At 37.3% G+C, this 17,814-nt stretch overlaps 3 protein-coding genes across 3 annotated transcripts; 2 read left to right on the top strand and 1 right to left on the bottom strand.

Annotated features, from left to right (window-relative positions):
• Positions 1 to 1,250: 1,250 nt before the first annotated feature.
• Positions 1,251 to 5,315, bottom strand: LOC106160235 (plexin-B-like). Its single transcript, XM_086994073.1, has 7 exons — positions 4,224 to 5,315; positions 3,835 to 4,023; positions 3,359 to 3,481; positions 2,919 to 3,019; positions 2,356 to 2,482; positions 1,575 to 1,719; positions 1,251 to 1,270 (listed from the first exon to the last, which is right to left on the bottom strand). The coding sequence occupies exons 1-7, from the start codon at positions 5,313 to 5,315 to the stop codon at positions 1,251 to 1,253; spliced, it is 1,797 nt and encodes a 598-aa protein (XP_086850199.1).
• Positions 5,316 to 9,256: 3,941 nt separating this feature from the next.
• On the top strand, positions 9,257 to 11,599 carry LOC106160194 (E3 ubiquitin-protein ligase TRIM56-like). The gene has a single exon (XM_086994237.1). It carries the CDS (start codon positions 9,360 to 9,362, stop codon positions 11,301 to 11,303), a length of 1,944 nt encoding a protein of 647 aa, XP_086850363.1. The 5' UTR covers positions 9,257 to 9,359; the 3' UTR covers positions 11,304 to 11,599.
• Positions 11,600 to 15,647: 4,048 nt separating this feature from the next.
• On the top strand, positions 15,648 to 17,427 carry LOC147760167 (uncharacterized). The gene has a single exon (XM_086994238.1). The coding sequence runs from the start codon at positions 15,768 to 15,770 to the stop codon at positions 17,199 to 17,201; it is 1,434 nt and encodes a 477-aa protein (XP_086850364.1). The 5' UTR covers positions 15,648 to 15,767; the 3' UTR covers positions 17,202 to 17,427.
• Positions 17,428 to 17,814: the final 387 nt, after the last annotated feature.

Genomic DNA, 17,814 nt, shown 5'->3' with positions numbered 1-17,814 from the left:
AGTACTGCTGGCGTGGGTGCACGTGTTAGCATATATACACCAGTCACAGGCCCAACTACTGCTGGTACAGGACACACACCTACAGTAATAATACATACATACATGTGTTAGCATATATACACCAGTCACAGACCCAACTACTGCTGGTACAGGACACACACCTACAGTAATAATATATACATACACGTGTTAGCATATATACACCAGTCACAGGCCCAACTACTGCTGGTACAGGACACACACCTACAGTTATAATACATACATACACGTGTTAGCATATATACACCAGTCACAGGCCCAACTACTGCTGGTACAGGACACACACCTACAGTAATAATACATACATACACGTGTTAGCATATATACACCAGTCACAGGCCCAAGTACTGTTGGTATAATAGACACATCTAACAATAAGAACTACAGGATTAGCCACATGTCCTCGCCGTATGTGTATATGTAAAATATGTTATTGTGCTCGTGTGCATGGTGTTGTCTTTTGTCCCTATTCCACAGCGACTAAGACTTCCACGAACGGCCAAGAGTTGATAAACCCCAGGGTTTTAGTTAAATCTTGATAGATTTTTAAGCTCTGAACTGCTTCTTGTTTCATGTCAGTCAGGTCTTGCAATAGAGAGACCGTGAAATCGGCACTCAAGTTTCAAACCAGTCTTCTGTTTATCTCAAGTTGTTTTCATATTATTCCTATTCTAGGGCCAGTATTATAGCTGCCCTGTGTTGAACATCCATTTTGGAAGTAAAACCCAGGCAGGGACAATTAGATCTCTACTAAAATGTGCAAAATCCCGCGATTCCTCTTGATTTCTAAAACCCGTGGAATATGTAGGCGTTGTGGACATTTCAGGAACGGGAAGATATAACAATGCAAACACTAGATTGGTATATGGCCTGTGACATATCATATCATATATTGAAAATAATAACTTAGTGTGACACCCTTGTTCACACTACAAATTGGTTATATAACACAACGCAGCAAATATCGTATAAACAATAAATTTGCATTTTAATTGCTTTTTCAACTTAGGGACTTTGTATTCATTCCAATTACATAAAGAAATACTTTATAACAATACAATACCCTGAGTGTGCGCCACAGTCAAAATATGCGAAGCTGGTCGTTAAAAACTTGACTCCTGTTGTTACTGATTTGATAGATAATGGTATTGTGATGTGATCTGAAACAAAAGTCATACTTCCTTTGGCATGCGATTTAATAAATATGTGTTTTATTTGAGATATATAGATCCTTTAAGAACAAACGTGATCCATTGATGTCGTAATAGGCAAATCCCAATATAAAAAAATTGAATTTCTAGAAGAATTATAGTTTTCAATTAATAATATATCTATTATTTTACAACAGTTGGGTGGCACATTTATAATATAAAATATTTTTTGAAAAACAAAAGGGACATTAAAAAACGCTATTCTGTTACTAATAAAATACGATATATGAGCATTGCCAACAGTTTGATTATATATTTATGGATAAGAGTGAGGTGGGTTTGTTAAAGATATACACCCTGTACATGAAAGACTACACCCCTTACCGTCCCCAGTTGGAATAGTAGGTAAGCTGGTGGGTGTGTCACATGTCACTAAGTTCCCCCCAGTGACTGTGGCACTGACCGTTGTGGTATCAAATACACACTGGTAGGTCTGGCCTGGGGGTAGGAGGCTTACAGATAGGTTCACCTACAAACATGAATGAAATAGTGGTTCTTTGCTTAGATTGTAACTCAGACTGGGTTCCCATACCTACATCTAACAGGGTTGATTCATCTCCAAGGAGTTTCTTGCTAAATTGCTTTCTGCTTAACCGGCCTAGATATCTGCCACGCCTACTGAAGCTGCTAAACGATAATTAATTACCCCCTAGCAGCTTCAGTAGGCGTGACGGACATCTAAGCCGCTTCAGTTGATTGCAATTTAGCGAGAAATTTAGAGATAGATCGATTCACAGTTAGAATGATCCTCTACATTAAAACCTAAAAATGTATATCGGACTAAAGTGATATCATACCCCAGTACTAGTACGAGATATCGATATCTCGACACATGTCGGTGTTTAAGTGTGCATAATGGTCTCGAGACTGGTTACCGCACCGCTTGCACTTCAGTCAGTGATTGACTCACGGAGATGTGCTACAAATTTTACATTATTTACCTCAGAGCGCATACACAAAGATGTATGCCAGTGAAGTCCATTACTACATGTACAAGTTGTTCTCCAAAGTCCATTAAAAGTCATCTCGAAATTATTGATTACATTGTGAAATGAAACAAAAGTTGGTGATGAAATAATTCAACGCGTATAATAATTATTTGTACCTGTGTGGGTCTGGCTAGAGGTGTGTTTGATGGTGAAATGGTATTGATCTTGGTACACTGTCCATTATCAAAGGGAAGCCATCTTCCTGACCCATCTGCATCCGAGCATTGACTTTTTCTGCTGCATCTGAAAAAGAAATACATGAAGCAGATTGTTCCTTGCATTAAAAGACAACATTTCGTTCCACTTAAAAAAAACATAGCATCCTGTTTGATGACAAAAATGGATGGTGTAAGGTATGCATGAGTTTTTCAGTCACACGTTCAAAACTGGCCATTTAAGGCAATCTGTGTCGGTAGATTCAAGACAGTAACTGTGTGGAAATACATAGTTAATAAAATATGAGAATATTGTTCCTTTATTTTTCTGCAACATTTTGCCACGCATACTTACTTACACACGTAATTAAGATTTAAAAACGCAGCAACTATAGCTATTAAAATACATTTTGATATGAACACGTTGAATGCTTAATTGCTTCTCGAACTTCTACAAAACAGCGGGTTTTAGCCATCAGGAATGCAAAGCAAATCGATTAAATGCGTCCACACAATATTCTTACTTGTTCTCCAGACTACACCACCCACAGAACGGGTCTCTAGATGCCAGACAATCATCACAACTACTGTAACTACCGCACTCTTCTACCTTCAGTTTACTGACCTGGGAAAAGTTTGACATAGACTTATATTTGCCTCGTTTTATAATTTAAATTGAAAGTCCTGTTCTCATTACATTTAGTTCTTGGGCAAAAATGTCAAAGGTGTATAGATATTCCAAACATATCGAACATTTGAGCCAAGCCCATGTTAGGTCATCTTTGGCGAATTAAAGGCATACATAAACAATTTGAAACATAAATCTTAAAGATTGATTATGACTTTTTTCCATTTAAAAAAGAGCAATTTTAAAAAATTAAAAATGTACTTTGGTTTACTTCCCCATATAACTACATACTCATGTTTATGCTACTTTTCCTTGTGCCAGCTCTGTAGCACTCACCTTGTATTTGGTCATAACATACATGTGCTCTCCTGTGCTATCTAACTGTATATCTTTTACCTCATCGTTTGATACTTGTACTGATGCATATTCTACCGCAGATGTATTAGACTGGATTAATATCTGAAAACATTATTAACGGATAGAAATTGCACGAAAGGTTTGTTGAGACATATATAAAACATGTTTTAAAAGGTAAGTTTGAACAAAATGTGAGAAGAAAAATGCTTTAGCTAGAATATATTACAATTTTATTTGCCCTTTTTAGTGCCTCATCATATGAGTGATTTGTTTAACTTTTAAGTTAAAATATAAAACCCTCATTCGTTATCAAACTCTAAACTTTAAATCAATACATTCGATAAGTAGATTTTACCATACTTACATTATTAAACAAATGATAAATTCAGCCATGTGCTGTTGCGTTTTTTAATATATTAAAATACAATCAAACTAACTGCCCAATTGTGCGGTACCTTCTTTAGTTGTCCGTCAGCAGTTCCTACAAAAGCCACAGTGTAGCTGGTGGTGGTTGTGGTTACTGCTGTCCATGTGGACGACGTGGCTGTCAGAGCAGGGGTTGATGTTGCCGGGGTGGTTGACACCAGGGGAGTGTTAGAACCGCCATAGTCATGGTTGCAGTACTTTGACCCGTAATTATAGGTCTGGGGATGTGAAAGTACCTCGTTTAAAATGTATACAGATGTGAAAGTAGTTAATAAATTCTTGATGAACGGCAAAATTAGATAAGATGTTTATGGACAATCTGCAAATACAACTTAGGCACTTGTTTTAAAAAAGTTGGTATTATTTACATAACTATTGATTGGCCAGCAATGTTGAAATTGATTAAATGTAAACTTACTGGAAAAGAACGGCATTGCCGTGAACCTCCTGGGAAAGGTGCAGCTACTGTATTTCCATTCCCACCGTAACAATGCTCGTATTTATCTTTTATTATATTGTTTATGCTTCCCATTGAAAATACACACAAAGCTGAACTAGATCCTTTGACAAAAGTTCCCACTAGTACACTATCATTTCCCAGTTTTGTTACCGATACTGATTTTGCCAGATTGAACCACTTGTTAGGATTGACACCTTTGCAACGCAAGGGCATTTCGAAGTATGAATAGAAGTTGATATCATTCTGGCAGATTCGAACTAATCTGGATTCATACTCTGTGCTGATAAGTGTCATCTTTTGGTTCGTGATGAAATAACTATAGCCGTTCAAAGAGAACCCAGAAACGTAATTTACTGGATAAGTACTTCGAGCAGTGTCATCGAGGGCTATGTACGTTCCCGTAACGGACAGTGCGTTGTAGTTCGTTAATTCCAGTGTCTGTAGAGATCTTGTACTAACAGCTGCCACCTGTTCCCGAAGCCTGCCACTCTCCCCCTGTCCCGTGTACGTAGAAGCCACATATAACACGTCCTGAGAGTTGGGTCCTGGTGCTATAAAAGCCACGGTGGAAGCATCGGGGGAATTAGCGGCAACGTAATTTTCCCTAGGGTCAGAACCACGATGTGGGGTAACCTGTGATATATCAGTGACTGGTCGAGACTCACAAGTACCTTGGTACACGCTACCACATGATATCAGTTTACCTCTAGACTGGTCTACTACTAGGATTTTGTTGTAGTTGTCTGTGGGCGTTCCTTGTGAGCAGGGAAAAAAAGACCCAGGTGGACTGCAGTAAGGACTATCCGTGACTGGTCCAGTCGTTCCGTTCTGTAACAGTTGTAAGTCACCATCCAGTCGGTAGAGAACATTAACAGCTCCAACGTATACAGTCCCAGTCACGTTGTCAATCGCCATGTTGTTGAACCCAACCGTTGTCTGCCCAATTGGATAAGAACTGACAATTGTGGAGGTGGATGCTCTGCCGGTCATATTGAATACTAGAGCGGAGAGGAATAGCAACATCATAAACTCCTCTCCTGTTCGCTGCATTTTTTATAATAGGCACTAGAATTGGAAACGTTTTTATAGTGTACAGACATATATATGAAATGACCTACATGTACTATGACACGGACACGGAAGGTGATATAATGTCTCCTCCATACAATGTACACACAGTGCAAATTATACAGGAAATAGTCTTTATGTAGTTGGGTATAACGTTTTTGTTAAATACCCTTTTAACGGGTGTCAAGGACTTTTTTACTGTCCTCACAAGCAGTAAGAACCAGACGCAAGCTATCAGGACTGCTTATGATAAGGGGGAAGTGGAGTGGCATTTCAAAGATACTTCAAAGATAATTAACAAGTATATTTTTGTTCGATCGTGACACAATACATTGTACAAACATATATCATGTAACTTACCCGGGGGTCTTGAAAGCTACCAGTACGTTTATATAGGGAACTTATTCCGCTACAAGCAATTTCTCCGTCTGCTATCACCAAAGAGTCATTGTTACTTGTTCATTGCAGCTGCTATTTTTATAGTGTCTGCTACACAAAGTACAGTTTCAAGTAGGTCATAGTTTGGTTGTTTGCGTCCTTAACTTGAAGATACGATAAGATACGGTTGTTCGGCATCCCATAAGCATTTATACATGTGTACGACAGCCATTTCTGTCGTGTTGTTGATAAAAATTAAGCTATATGTCTATTTATTAACCGGCTTAAATATCTGCCAAGCCTAACGAATAAGCTAGGGTGTAAAGATTATTGCCCCCTTACAGCTTTACTAGGCGTGGCAGGCATTTAATCCGGTCAAGTTGACAGCAATTTAGTGATAATCCCCAGGGAGATAGATCGATCCAAATATCTGTGGGAATGGTCCCTATATTACAGAACAGGCAGAATTATTTAAGAAGCATTGAGGTATCAGATCACTATTACATGTCGATGTAGTATAATGCGTTAATCTGATCATGAAATGATTGTAAAAGTTGTTGATAACTTAATGGCTGATGCACAAGATATCAGTAGGGAGAATAGTTATAGATTAGTTAAGGCTTACCTACTGTACGTATGGATTGCAGGCCAGATACTGCATTCATAAAAAAGTGAATGATTTAATACAAAACCAAAAGAAATGTACGACTCCTTTTAAATCGCTTTGCATTGCTTGTGATTTGAAACGCCATCATGGCTATCAGTGGAATACTAGATAATTGTTTTCAGTCTGGTCTGATGAAGGAAAAAAACATTAGATACAATGAACCCCAAAGGGTGTAGAAGTACTACGGAGTTGTGTGGAAAGTTAGGAATAGGACAAATTGACAAATATGTGAAGAAGATTCCACCAAACCTTTACAAGGTAGATGGTATTCAATACTGTGCAAAAATATTGGATTCCTCAAAGTGAAAAACATGTCTACCTTCTCAGAAAGATGGAGAAGAATAGCAGTGTGGACCTTTCATGATAAATATTACTTTATCAATTAGGAAATGTTAACTGGTGAGTTAAAATATGGTTGTTGTATGTTAAGACAGACTCTAGTAAGCCCAACCTGCTGCCATGAGTGGCTTTGGGTTATGGCTAACAAGCGCTTGACTTTAATGTTTTTGCTTTTTGGTACTTTTTTCTACCTAGATTTCTTAGGTACAACATTTTCAAAATTTTACATTTTAAGCACTGTGTGGAGTTAAACCATGTTTAAAAAGGGAGTTCATAGAACATTTTGCTGTGGAATACTGCATAGCTATATCGTTTTACTGTGAAATATTGATGATTTTTTCATTAATTTTCTCACTTGCTTTGTTAAAGGTTACCCAATTATTAGGATAGCTTTAGAGTACTTCCTGACAGCATCAAAGAGGATTGGACAACTCCCTACTGACATGAAAAATCAGAGAATAGACAGTGACTGATGAGTGATAACTGCTAAAACCGTATTTTTGTTTTACTTTAAAATTGCTGATTAGCTTTGTTTGGTAAAGAGGCAGATTGCTTTCCAAAATCAGCATGATCAGTGTGCATTTACAGTAATTATTATTTTTTGTGAAAACTTTATTTTCCACACATAAGCATTTGTAGTGGCTTTTATATCCAATGAAAATAAATCACTTGCTAGTTCAATGTCCATGTTGTCTGTTCATAATTTAAAAGAGTATGAGTGATTATCCTGTTTTAAAGCATTATGTAAAAATGCATCAAAATAGGCCAAATCATTGTTTCCTGCACTTTTTTCTGCGTGTCTAAAAATTTAACAGCTTTGCTGCCTTGTTTCCCGTATGCTGTCTGTATATTTGTATATATATCTTAGAACAAAATATGTTAAAATGTTATTCAAAACATTTCATTGTAGCGGTAGGTGGGGGCTGACCTTTAATGCATTTCATCAGAGTAATGTAAAATTGCTTAGTAAAAAGATATACAGAGGGCACTAATAAGGTGTAACCCAAATATTTTGGTTCTTTAACTCACAGTTTACTCAATCAACAGCTGCAGTTTGATACAGTGAGAATAACCAGATGACTGCAGACTCTTTATAGTGTTCTTAGCGCGAAGAAAGACGTGTTTTTTATTTGATACGCTGTGGTCTTGTGGTTCAGTTTGCGTTTCCAGCTAAATATTCTTAACTTATCAGCATTCTATGTTCGCATTAGTTTCGGGGACTCCAGAAGATGCCATTCATAAAGATTAAATCAGTGTCATCTAAGAATATATGAAGGAATTAATAAAGATATTGTATTTGCAGTAATACGTCAAAATGTACAATTGCTTTATAAATTTGATCTAATAAAATTAATGGTCAGAATAAAATTGCAGTGGTAGTGAAAGTGACACACTGAAATGAATATTCTGACAGTTGACCACATCTTCGTAATGTAAAACTTCATTTGCTTTCAACTTGACTAATAAAATCGTATTTTGGTAATTTGTGTAATTCTTACATGTTCTAGTAAAAGGAATTTAAGATATCAGTCAATATAAATATCAGTTTCAGTTAAGATTAATACCACACTCGTAACACACCTGATAACATAGGGAACTTTCTGAAACTGATTAATTTTTTTTTTTAATTACCCAATATCAAGATCACTAGCAATAAAAATTTGGTTATGCACATTATTTCCGGAAATTAGACCAAATAAATCTAATCACCTCAATATGAAATACACTGCACGTACGTTTCAAAAGGCCAGTTGTGAAGTTAATTATTTCAAAAATGTATAACTTAATTTAGATGCTATTGTTATTTGTAATACTGCCTTATAGCATGATAATCGTTTGACAATATAGTGTCCTGATAACGTTAACAAACTAGTCCATACGGTGTGACAGTATTCAGTTTGAGTGAGGGTAAAATGAAATGAGTGAGTGTGAAATATTGGGAGTGTACTTGTCATTAACTACAGATGCCCCAAGTAATTTCTTTTGGGTCTGTTAACTTCACATTCCTTGCCAATATGTCATTATTTGAAGATTTAGACTAGAACTTTTGATATATATATATATATATATATATATATATATATATATATATATATATATATATATATATACCTGTATATTCCGTGTACCATTTGAAGATTACACTCTAATTCAAATGTTATGAAGCGGAATACAACACAAATTACATTTTTAATTAATAATCCTACTGTAACAAGTGCTGCATTTCTTTGGACTCTTCACCTGACAAACACATCATGGGGTTATAAACAATAGACGAGTTTTATCACTGTCCAGATATATGTAAACATGTCATATGATTACAAATAATGGCCGAGATTTGACAGATCTATGTCAAGGAGGGGCAACAAGTTTATCGATCACCTAAGCAGTAGTAACTGTTGCCCCCTGCATTGCGTCGTGTACATATGTACTAGTACGTACAAGGCACAGGGCCACTTAGACTAACAATCGTATCAAATATAGTGCATGCTATCTCTAGTGACATGGTACAGTTTTCACAAATATTTCAAAGCCCCAATCACGTGATCATATGCTACCACACTATAAAGAAAGCCATATACATTTGGCTATTGGACTATTCAAAGATCGCGAATTATTGCATTGTACTCTGATGTGACAATATGGCCGAGGCATTGGCAGCAGCTTTCACGGATAATCTTTTGACATGTAGCATCTGCCTGGGAGAGTATGACGACCCTCGTGTGCTGCCTTGCTACCATACATTTTGCTATGGTTGTATATGGGACTATGCTACGCGTACTGTTTCTCAGGACAGGACATTTTTGTGTCCCCTTTGTAGAGAAGAGTTACTATTTCCAAGAGAAGGACTATCACTGAAAAAGAATCATATGATTCAGAAGGCAAAAGATCTTCTCAGTCAGCGTCAGCAGCATGAAGTCTCATCCCCAATCAAAGACAATGATGTGCATGGTGTGACACAAGCCATTGCAGAAATGATAAGTACGTGTGAGAAGCATCCTACAAATGAATTGAAATACTACTGTGAAGACGATGATGCCGTTGTTTGTGGTGACTGTGTACCTAAAGAGCATTACAGGCATGGTATCGTGCCCGTTGAGCTTGTGGCGAATAGCAATCGAAAAAAGATTAAAGCTGTCCTTAAGAAAAGTGAAACAAAACTGGACATGTTTAAAGAAGCAGTTGCAAAGAACAGGACCAATGAATTGGAGGAGTTCAATACGGAAGATACCATCAACATAATTAAAGGACAGGCTCGATCTATTCAAAGACTGGTTGAGCAGAGAGCACAAAGACTGATATCAGAAGTAAATTTTGCTTGTGATATAAGAAAAATGCAGGAGGCAAACAAGGACACCTTCGAACTTCACCATGCCTCTTTACAAAGTGCCTGCAGATTTGCCCAGGAACTTATAACAAATGGTTCTGATTCTGACATCATGCTTCACACTAAGGCTCTGACAGAGAGACTGACAGCAATGGAGAAAATGCCATTGTCAACTCCAGACACACCAGCACAGATATCCTACAGACCTGGTAAGATATCTGCTGCTGGCCTGGAAGCCATGTTAGGAGAGGTTGGAGTGCAGTTCAAACCTCCAATCGCTGAAGAGGAAACAATTCCAAAATCAGCAGTGCACTCTCCCGGGCTTGAAGCCATGGCAGGACAGGCGATAGTACAGTCACAGCGTCCTAGATCTAGACTGGGTGTTATGAACTTTCTGCACAATCTTCTGAGTCCAAGATCAGTACCACATTCTGTTTTTTTAGAAAAGGCAAAATGTGTGCATTCCTTCAAAGCAAGACTGATTGATGATAAAAGTGATACGTTTGTAACTGGGCTGGCCGTAGCTGAGCAATACGTGATTACTGTGGATGGAAACAACTCTGTTAGTAAAGAAGGAAAAAGCATGACAAAATTATTCACACATGCAGGAGAATTCGAATTTGATGTTAAACTAAATAACCCATTTGATGCGGCCGTGTCACAGACTGGCCAACTGTACATAACATCACTGGGTGACAAATGTGTCAAAGTGTACTCCACCAGTGGTCAGCATGTGACAACCATCGGTTGCGGTAAACTTGAGGGCCCACGTGGTATCACAATCAACAAACAAGGTCATGTGATGGTGTGTGACAAAACAAAAGAATCCATCTTCACATTCCATGCAGACAGTGGACATCTCCTGAATATTATTCCACTCAGTATGTGTGTTCAACACCCCCTGTACATAACAGTGAACAGGGTGGATGATAATATTGTGATATCAGACTATGGCAGTGACTGTGTACATGTGCTGTCACCAACTGGTGATCAGCTGCACCAGTATGGTACACGAGGCAGTGGTGATGGTCAGCTGTGTGGTCCAGGGGGAGTGTGCACAGACAGCTTTGGTCACATATTTATTGCTGACTATTGGAACCACAGGATAGTGGCACTGAGTCCACAGGGACAGTTAATCAGATACATTGCCACTGCCGGGGATGGGTTAGAGAGTCCCACAGCATTAGCCATCAACCCTGCTGGCCATCTGGTGGTGGCATGTGGTGACAAAGTTAAGACATTTCAGTACTTACAATAGCTATACTGTCCACTTCAATACATTGTTATACTGAACTTTGATGTGACCTCGATAGTTACATAACATAAAACCTAAGCAGTAGTTTAAAGCCTGTGAGAAACCACAGTGTTACATTTCACGATGTACAATGTAATATAAATCTATGGCATTTCACGATGTACAATGTTATGTACTAGTAAGTCATATTCTTTTTTCATACTCACAGCAAATACTGCACTGCTGACCTGTAAAGTCTTCAAAATGAGTCATGATTTGAAGTTTCTTTAATAGAAATGACAAGTTATAAATTCAAGTACCTGTACTTGTACAAACTAACAGCTACTGGTAGTACTCTTAGATAACATTTAATCCTCCTCCAAAATAAAAGAAAAATGAAATAGATCAGCCATCATTGTAAACATCTTACTTCTGTAATAATGGGACATTAAATTAAATTAATCAACTATGATCTTTTTATAATGTGTTTATTTATATGCACCTCAGTCTCGTGTTACTTTTTTCCTTCCTTTGAAATAATATTGAGGCTTCAGTTGTTATCAATAATTACCATGGTTCTGATCAGCCATAGATTTATACCTTCAACGTCTAGGTTATATCATATACTGCCGCATAGAGAGATACATTAATTGTTCCAAGGGTGCTGTGTATGTTTCTATAGCCTTTTGATTAGATTTTGATGGTTTCATTTTCATGAACAAAGTCTACAAAATTTAATATTTCAATACATTTCACTGTAAAAAGACAATATATTCAAACTTATGAACAGTTTTGCTATGATCTGCCAGAAATCTCAACAAAATATTGCGATAAAGAATCTGTAATTGGACAATTTTCATAGCCAAAATGATCAGCTCTCAAAGCCTGCAGCCTCGTGTTGGATCACAGACTGGTGTGAATGGTGACTAATGCTAAATTAATGTCATACCCAAAGGTGGTGTCCAATGACAGGTATACATGTAATTCATCAAGAAAAACGGGGTTTTATAGCTGTCATTATCTGCGAGAATGATACAAGAAAAACCAATTGGCCATATTTGCTAACTAATGATACAACAGGTAGAAATTAATCAAGCAAACGCTCTAATCTGGGCTCAGCCTGAATATTTCCTCCCTCAGTTTAAGATTTTCTGACTATAAAAAAATGATCAAAATGATGTTATCGTTGTATGCCCGAAAAAGTGTCAACATCACATCATTTCAAGATTTAGAAGTACTTTTCTTTTTACGTACAGACACAGATGTGTCTGTACATATTGCCATCACCTGCGTCTGTCGTCGCCGTCGCCGTCGACGCCGTCGTCGCCGGCGCCGTGCAATTTCATTGTAAACACGATAAGTGGAAGGCAGTTTTACTTTTTTGGCTTTATATTTACAGAGCTGATGAATATTCATAAAACGCAGGTCAAATTCGAAAATCAGCATGATCGGGCCATTATTGTAGAAGTTATGCTGTTTTTTCACTTTTCAGCATATATGCAACACTGTAAACACATTTCAAGGAAAACCGATGGGCCTGTTGTCATGAAACTCACAGGAGTAATCGATCTTACTAAAACGCAGGTCAAGTTTGAAAATCGGCATGATCAGGCCGCTATTTTAGTAGTTATGCTTTTCTTTTCACTTTTCAGCATATATGCAACACTGTAAACACAATATAATAGAAACAGATAAACCAATTGTCCTTAAACTCACAGGAGTGGTCAATCCTTCTAAAATGCAGGTTGAGTTCAAAAATCAGCATTATCGGGCCATTATTTTAGAAGTTATGCTGATTTTTTCACATTTCCTCAGATTCAATTCTTAGGCATGTTAACAGTTTCATTATTTAATTAATAAGATACGTAAAAGTGTTTGTTTGACATTTCCTGCATCTTTACAACATTGTTAGTTGATTTTGTAAAAATAATGGTAAACTTGTAATCGTGTATTGTGTAATAAAGTTTCAAAAATGGAAATAAACTCATATCATTGCAGTTTGTCAGATTCAATCATTCACTATGTTCAGAATCTCAGAATGGAAGAAATTGGACATTTAACACTGCTCTATTTATATTTTTTCCATCTCATCAATTTTCTTAGTTGATCATATAAAAATGGCAGTAATCTGTTAATTTTGTTTTATGTTAAAAATTGTTAAAAATGGTGAAAAAACATTTCAGAACAGTGCTGTCTTGTTTACATTTTGGCATTTTCAAGTTGTGACTTTGAAGTTCCATGGGCCTGAAGACCTTTGCTAGTCACATTTTCTGAATATCCATAATACTAATATTTTATTATTAAAAATTGATGGTCATTATGCTGTTAAACATTATGTAATATTGCATCAAAATTTGAAAAAAAAAATATTTTGGGCACTGCTCCCATGATGACCATTTAAGAAAAAACATGTCACTTACTGTTCTCAAACTTACAGGAAAGAAACTTGGGACTAAAATACAGCTTCAGTAGGCAGTGCAGTCTGTTTGGTAATTCTTACTGCCAGTTAAACAGTTTTTTTTGTGAAACTTTAATTTTTCACACATTGGCATTTTCAAGGTGAAAAAACATTTCAGAACAGTGCTGTCTTGTTTACATTTTGGCATTTTCAAGGTGTGACTTTGAAGTTCCACGGGCTTGAAGACCCATGCTAGTCACATTTTCTGAAAATCCATGATACGTATATTTTATCATTAGAAAATTGACGGTCATTATGCTGTTAACCATTATGTAATATTGCATCAGAATAGAAGAAAACACAATTTTGGGTGCTGCTGCAATGATGAACATTATGAGAAAACCATGTTACTTATGATTGCCAAACTTTCAAAAAAGAAATACAGGTCTAAAATGCAGCCTGTCTACTTGGCTTCTTTTTCTGGAAGTTATACATTTTCAAAGTGTGAACTTGAACTCCCATGGGCCTGAAGCCTTATGCTTGTTACACATTTTACTTACATTGGTATGACCTGTTGAGCATAATTAAAATTTGATGTTGAATTTGCAGTTTAACATAATGTACTTTTGCATCAGAATTGACAATAGCCTAATTTGTGCATAGTTATTTCCTGCTTTTTGTCTGTACATTTGACAGCTTTGCTGCCTTGTTTCCTTTTTTAACCTAAACTCCAGCCTCCTTAATAGAAATCACCACCCCCAACAGCAATTCCACTGCCTGGGAAAGTTTCTAAGAAAATTATTATTTTCAACGCAAGTTTTAGACACTTCTTCTCAAATGCTCACCTGTCAGCTAACAGCAAAAGAAAAATTCACATAATAATTTTAATAATTAAAAATTCAATAAAAGTTTATAAGTGTGAGATATTGGGAGTGTTATGAGATCCAAATACCCCAAGTTTTTACTTTCGGGTCCCTTAATTTCACATTCCTTGTCAATTTGCCATTACTTCAAGACTTAAAACTGCAATTTTTTTTATCAATGTGGTGAGTCGGCCAACCAAAGGGGGCAGTCAAATTAGCGCCTACCCTCTTATGAGGAAAGCTCGCTGAGCACGAGTGGGTGCACCTTAGAAGTCAGGTCAGTCCCGTCGAAATCACCCAGGTCAAATAAGCCTTATTACCGGCAATATAGGACTTCTTGTTGATTAGAAAAGATAAATTGATCCGAAAGGACAAAGAGTTATGGTTTTTACTGATGACTTACGTACAATTGGCACATTTATTGTTGTAGACAACCTTCAATATATATTATTTTAGAATTCTTTTAAACAAAATCTTTAAACAGAATTTACACTCACAATCATTGAAATGGTTTGAAACAAAATGGAGGGACACCTTGTTGATTATAATAACTAGTTCTAAAATTCTTTGGACTCTTCACCCGACAAACACATGATGGGGTTATAAACAATGGTTTTATCACTAATCAGCTATATGCATACATGTAAAGGACGAGTTTTGACAGATCTAAGTCAAGGAGGGGCAAATTACAATGGGACTTATTAATACTAGTACCTTGTTACTGATCAACTCAGAAAAAGTACAGAGTAACTGTTGCCCCTAATTGTTATATGGCCGCTTGTACTAACAACCATATCAGATATATAGTGCATGCTATCACTACTGACACGGTACAGTTTCCACAAAAAAGATCAAGGTCCCAATCACCTGATCATCTGCGCCCACACTATAAAGAGTGCTTTCATTTATTGAACTAATTACTGAATGGCTGCCTTGTGCTCAAACGTGACAATATGGCCGAGGCGCTGGTAGCAGCATTCACGGATAATCTCTTGACATGTAGCATCTGTCTTGGAGAGTATGAAGACCCCCGTGTGCTGCCTTGCTACCATACATTTTGCTATGTTTGTATTCGTGACCATGCTACGCAAACTTTGTCTCGGCACAGGGCATTTTTGTGCCCCCTTTGCAGAGAAGAGATGAAATTTCCAAAAGATAGACTACGGAAACTGAAAAAGGACTTCCGTATACAGAAGGCAAAAGAACTTCTCAGTCAGCGACAGCAGCATGATGTTTCATCACAAATCAAAGGCACTGCAAGTGGAAAAACCAATGAATTGGAGGATATCAATATGGAAGCCACCATCAACAAAATTAAAGAACAGGCTCGATATCCATAGACTGGTTGAAGTGAGAGCGCAAAAATTGATATCAGAAGTAAAAGTTGCTTGTGATATCAGAAAAAAGCAGGAAGAGGCAAAAAAGGACACCTTCGAACTTCACCATGCCTCCTTACTAAGTGACTACAGATTTGCACAGGAACTTTTAACATGTGGCTCTGATTATGACATCATGTTTCATTCTACAGATCTGACAGAGAGACCGCCAGTGATGGAGAAAATGTCAAACACACCAGCACAGATATCATACAGTCCTGGTAAGATATCTGCTGCCAGACTAGCAGCCATGTTAGGGGAGGTGAGAGTACAGTCAAAACCTCCATCACCAATACAGGAAACAAACCCAAATTCAGCACCACAATTTTCAGGACAGGAGGCCATGTTAGAACAGGTGACGATGCAGTCACAACCTCCTAGACCTCAACCTAGACCAGGACCTCCTGGACCTCCTACACTGGGGACAAATCAACTGAATCCAGGAGCAGTACTAAATCTTCCTGTTTTCTTAGAGAAGGCAGAATGTGATTATTGCTTCAATCTTAAAGTGAAAGATGATAAAATTAACACTTTCGTAACAGGGATGGCTATAGCTGAGCAATTCGTGTTCACTGTGAATGGAAAAGAGTCCTTTCTTGTAAAAGGAAATAATAGAACAAAGGCATTCTCACATGCAGGGGAATTTAAATTTTACATAATATTAAATGAACCATTTGACATGGCTGTGTCACAGGCTCATCACCTATATATAACATCACGTGGTGACAAAAGTGTCAAAGTGTACTCTACCAGAGGTCAGCAGCTGACAACCATGGGTCAGGGTCAACTTGAGGATCCATGTGGTATCACAATCAACAGACAAGGTCATATATTAGTTTGTGACAGAAGAAAGAAATCCATCTTCACATTCCATGCATACAGTGGACAGCTCCTGAACACTATTCCACTCAGTATGTGTGAATGCCCCCTGTACATCACTGTGAACAGGGAGGATGATAACATTGTTATATCAGACTGGGGCAGTGACTGTGTATATGTGTTGTCACCTACTGGTGATCAGCTGCATCAGTATGGCACACGAGGCAGTGGTGATGGTCAGCTGTGTGGACCGGGTGGAGTGTGCACAGACAGCTATGGTCTCATCTTCATTGCTGGCTGTTGGAACGACAGAATAGTGGCACTGAGTCCACAGGGACAGTTAATCAGATACATTGCCACTGCTGAGGATGGGTTGGAGAGTCCTACAGCATTAGCCATCAACCCTGCTGGCCATCTGGTGGTAGCAAGTGGGTGCAAAGTTAAGACATTTCAATACTTACACTAGATATACTGTCCACTTCAAGACATTGTTATACTGATCTATGATGTGACCTCAATAGTAACATAACATAAAACCTAAGCAGAAGTTTAAAGCCTGCTGAGAAACCACAGTGTTACATTTCACGATGTACGATGTAATATAGATGCATGGCATTTCACGGTGTACAATGTTATGTACTAGTTAGTCATGTTCTTTTCTCATACTCACAGCAAATACTGCACTGCTGACCTGTTAAGTACCAGTCTCTGTAAGAATCAGAAAAATAACATAGGGGCATTGGAACATGACCCTCCCAGATTTTGTTTTCTTTTAATTTACTGTGAAGAACTATGCTAAAAACTAATAAATTGAGCCCGAAAAGTTGCATATTTAAAATAATTAATTTTTTAGAGCGTTTTATATTTAAGCCTGAAATTTTTCTCCCATATGCTTTTCTATATAAAATGTTCAGGTAACCCCATATTCACTGACAAATAACTCGTATGGCCGACGTAGTTATGTAAGATGGCTATACAAGATGTTTACAGCATATATTCAGGTACCAAAAAATGAAATAAAATTTTTTTCAAAACACAAAATGGTTAAATTACATTAAAAACAATCAACGCTAAAACTA

The sequence above is a fragment of the Lingula anatina genome, chromosome 8 (genome assembly GCF_051362555.1).
Source record: "Lingula anatina isolate TDL-2025a chromosome 8, LinAna3.0, whole genome shotgun sequence".
Classification (NCBI taxonomy): Eukaryota; Metazoa; Brachiopoda; class Lingulata; order Lingulida; family Lingulidae; genus Lingula; species Lingula anatina.
Note: the sequence above shows the minus strand (reverse complement) of the source record. Positions and strands in the feature narration are given on the sequence as shown.

Coding starts and splice junctions, on each gene's coding strand:
- LOC106160235 (XM_086994073.1), bottom strand. CDS start 5,315: ATGCAGCGAACAGGAGAGGAGTTTATGATGTTGCTATTCCTCTCCGCT. Junction 1,720..2,355: donor CTCTAGCCAGACCCACACAG/GTACAAATAATT, acceptor TCATGTTTGTAG/GTGAACCTATCTGTAAGCCT. Junction 1,271..1,574: donor TACTATTCCAACTGGGGACG/GTAAGGGGTGTA, acceptor TTGTTCTTAAAG/GATCTATATATCTCAAATAA.
- LOC106160194 (XM_086994237.1), top strand. CDS start 9,360: ATGGCCGAGGCATTGGCAGCAGCTTTCACGGATAATCTTTTGACATGT.
- LOC147760167 (XM_086994238.1), top strand. CDS start 15,768: ATGATGTTTCATCACAAATCAAAGGCACTGCAAGTGGAAAAACCAATG.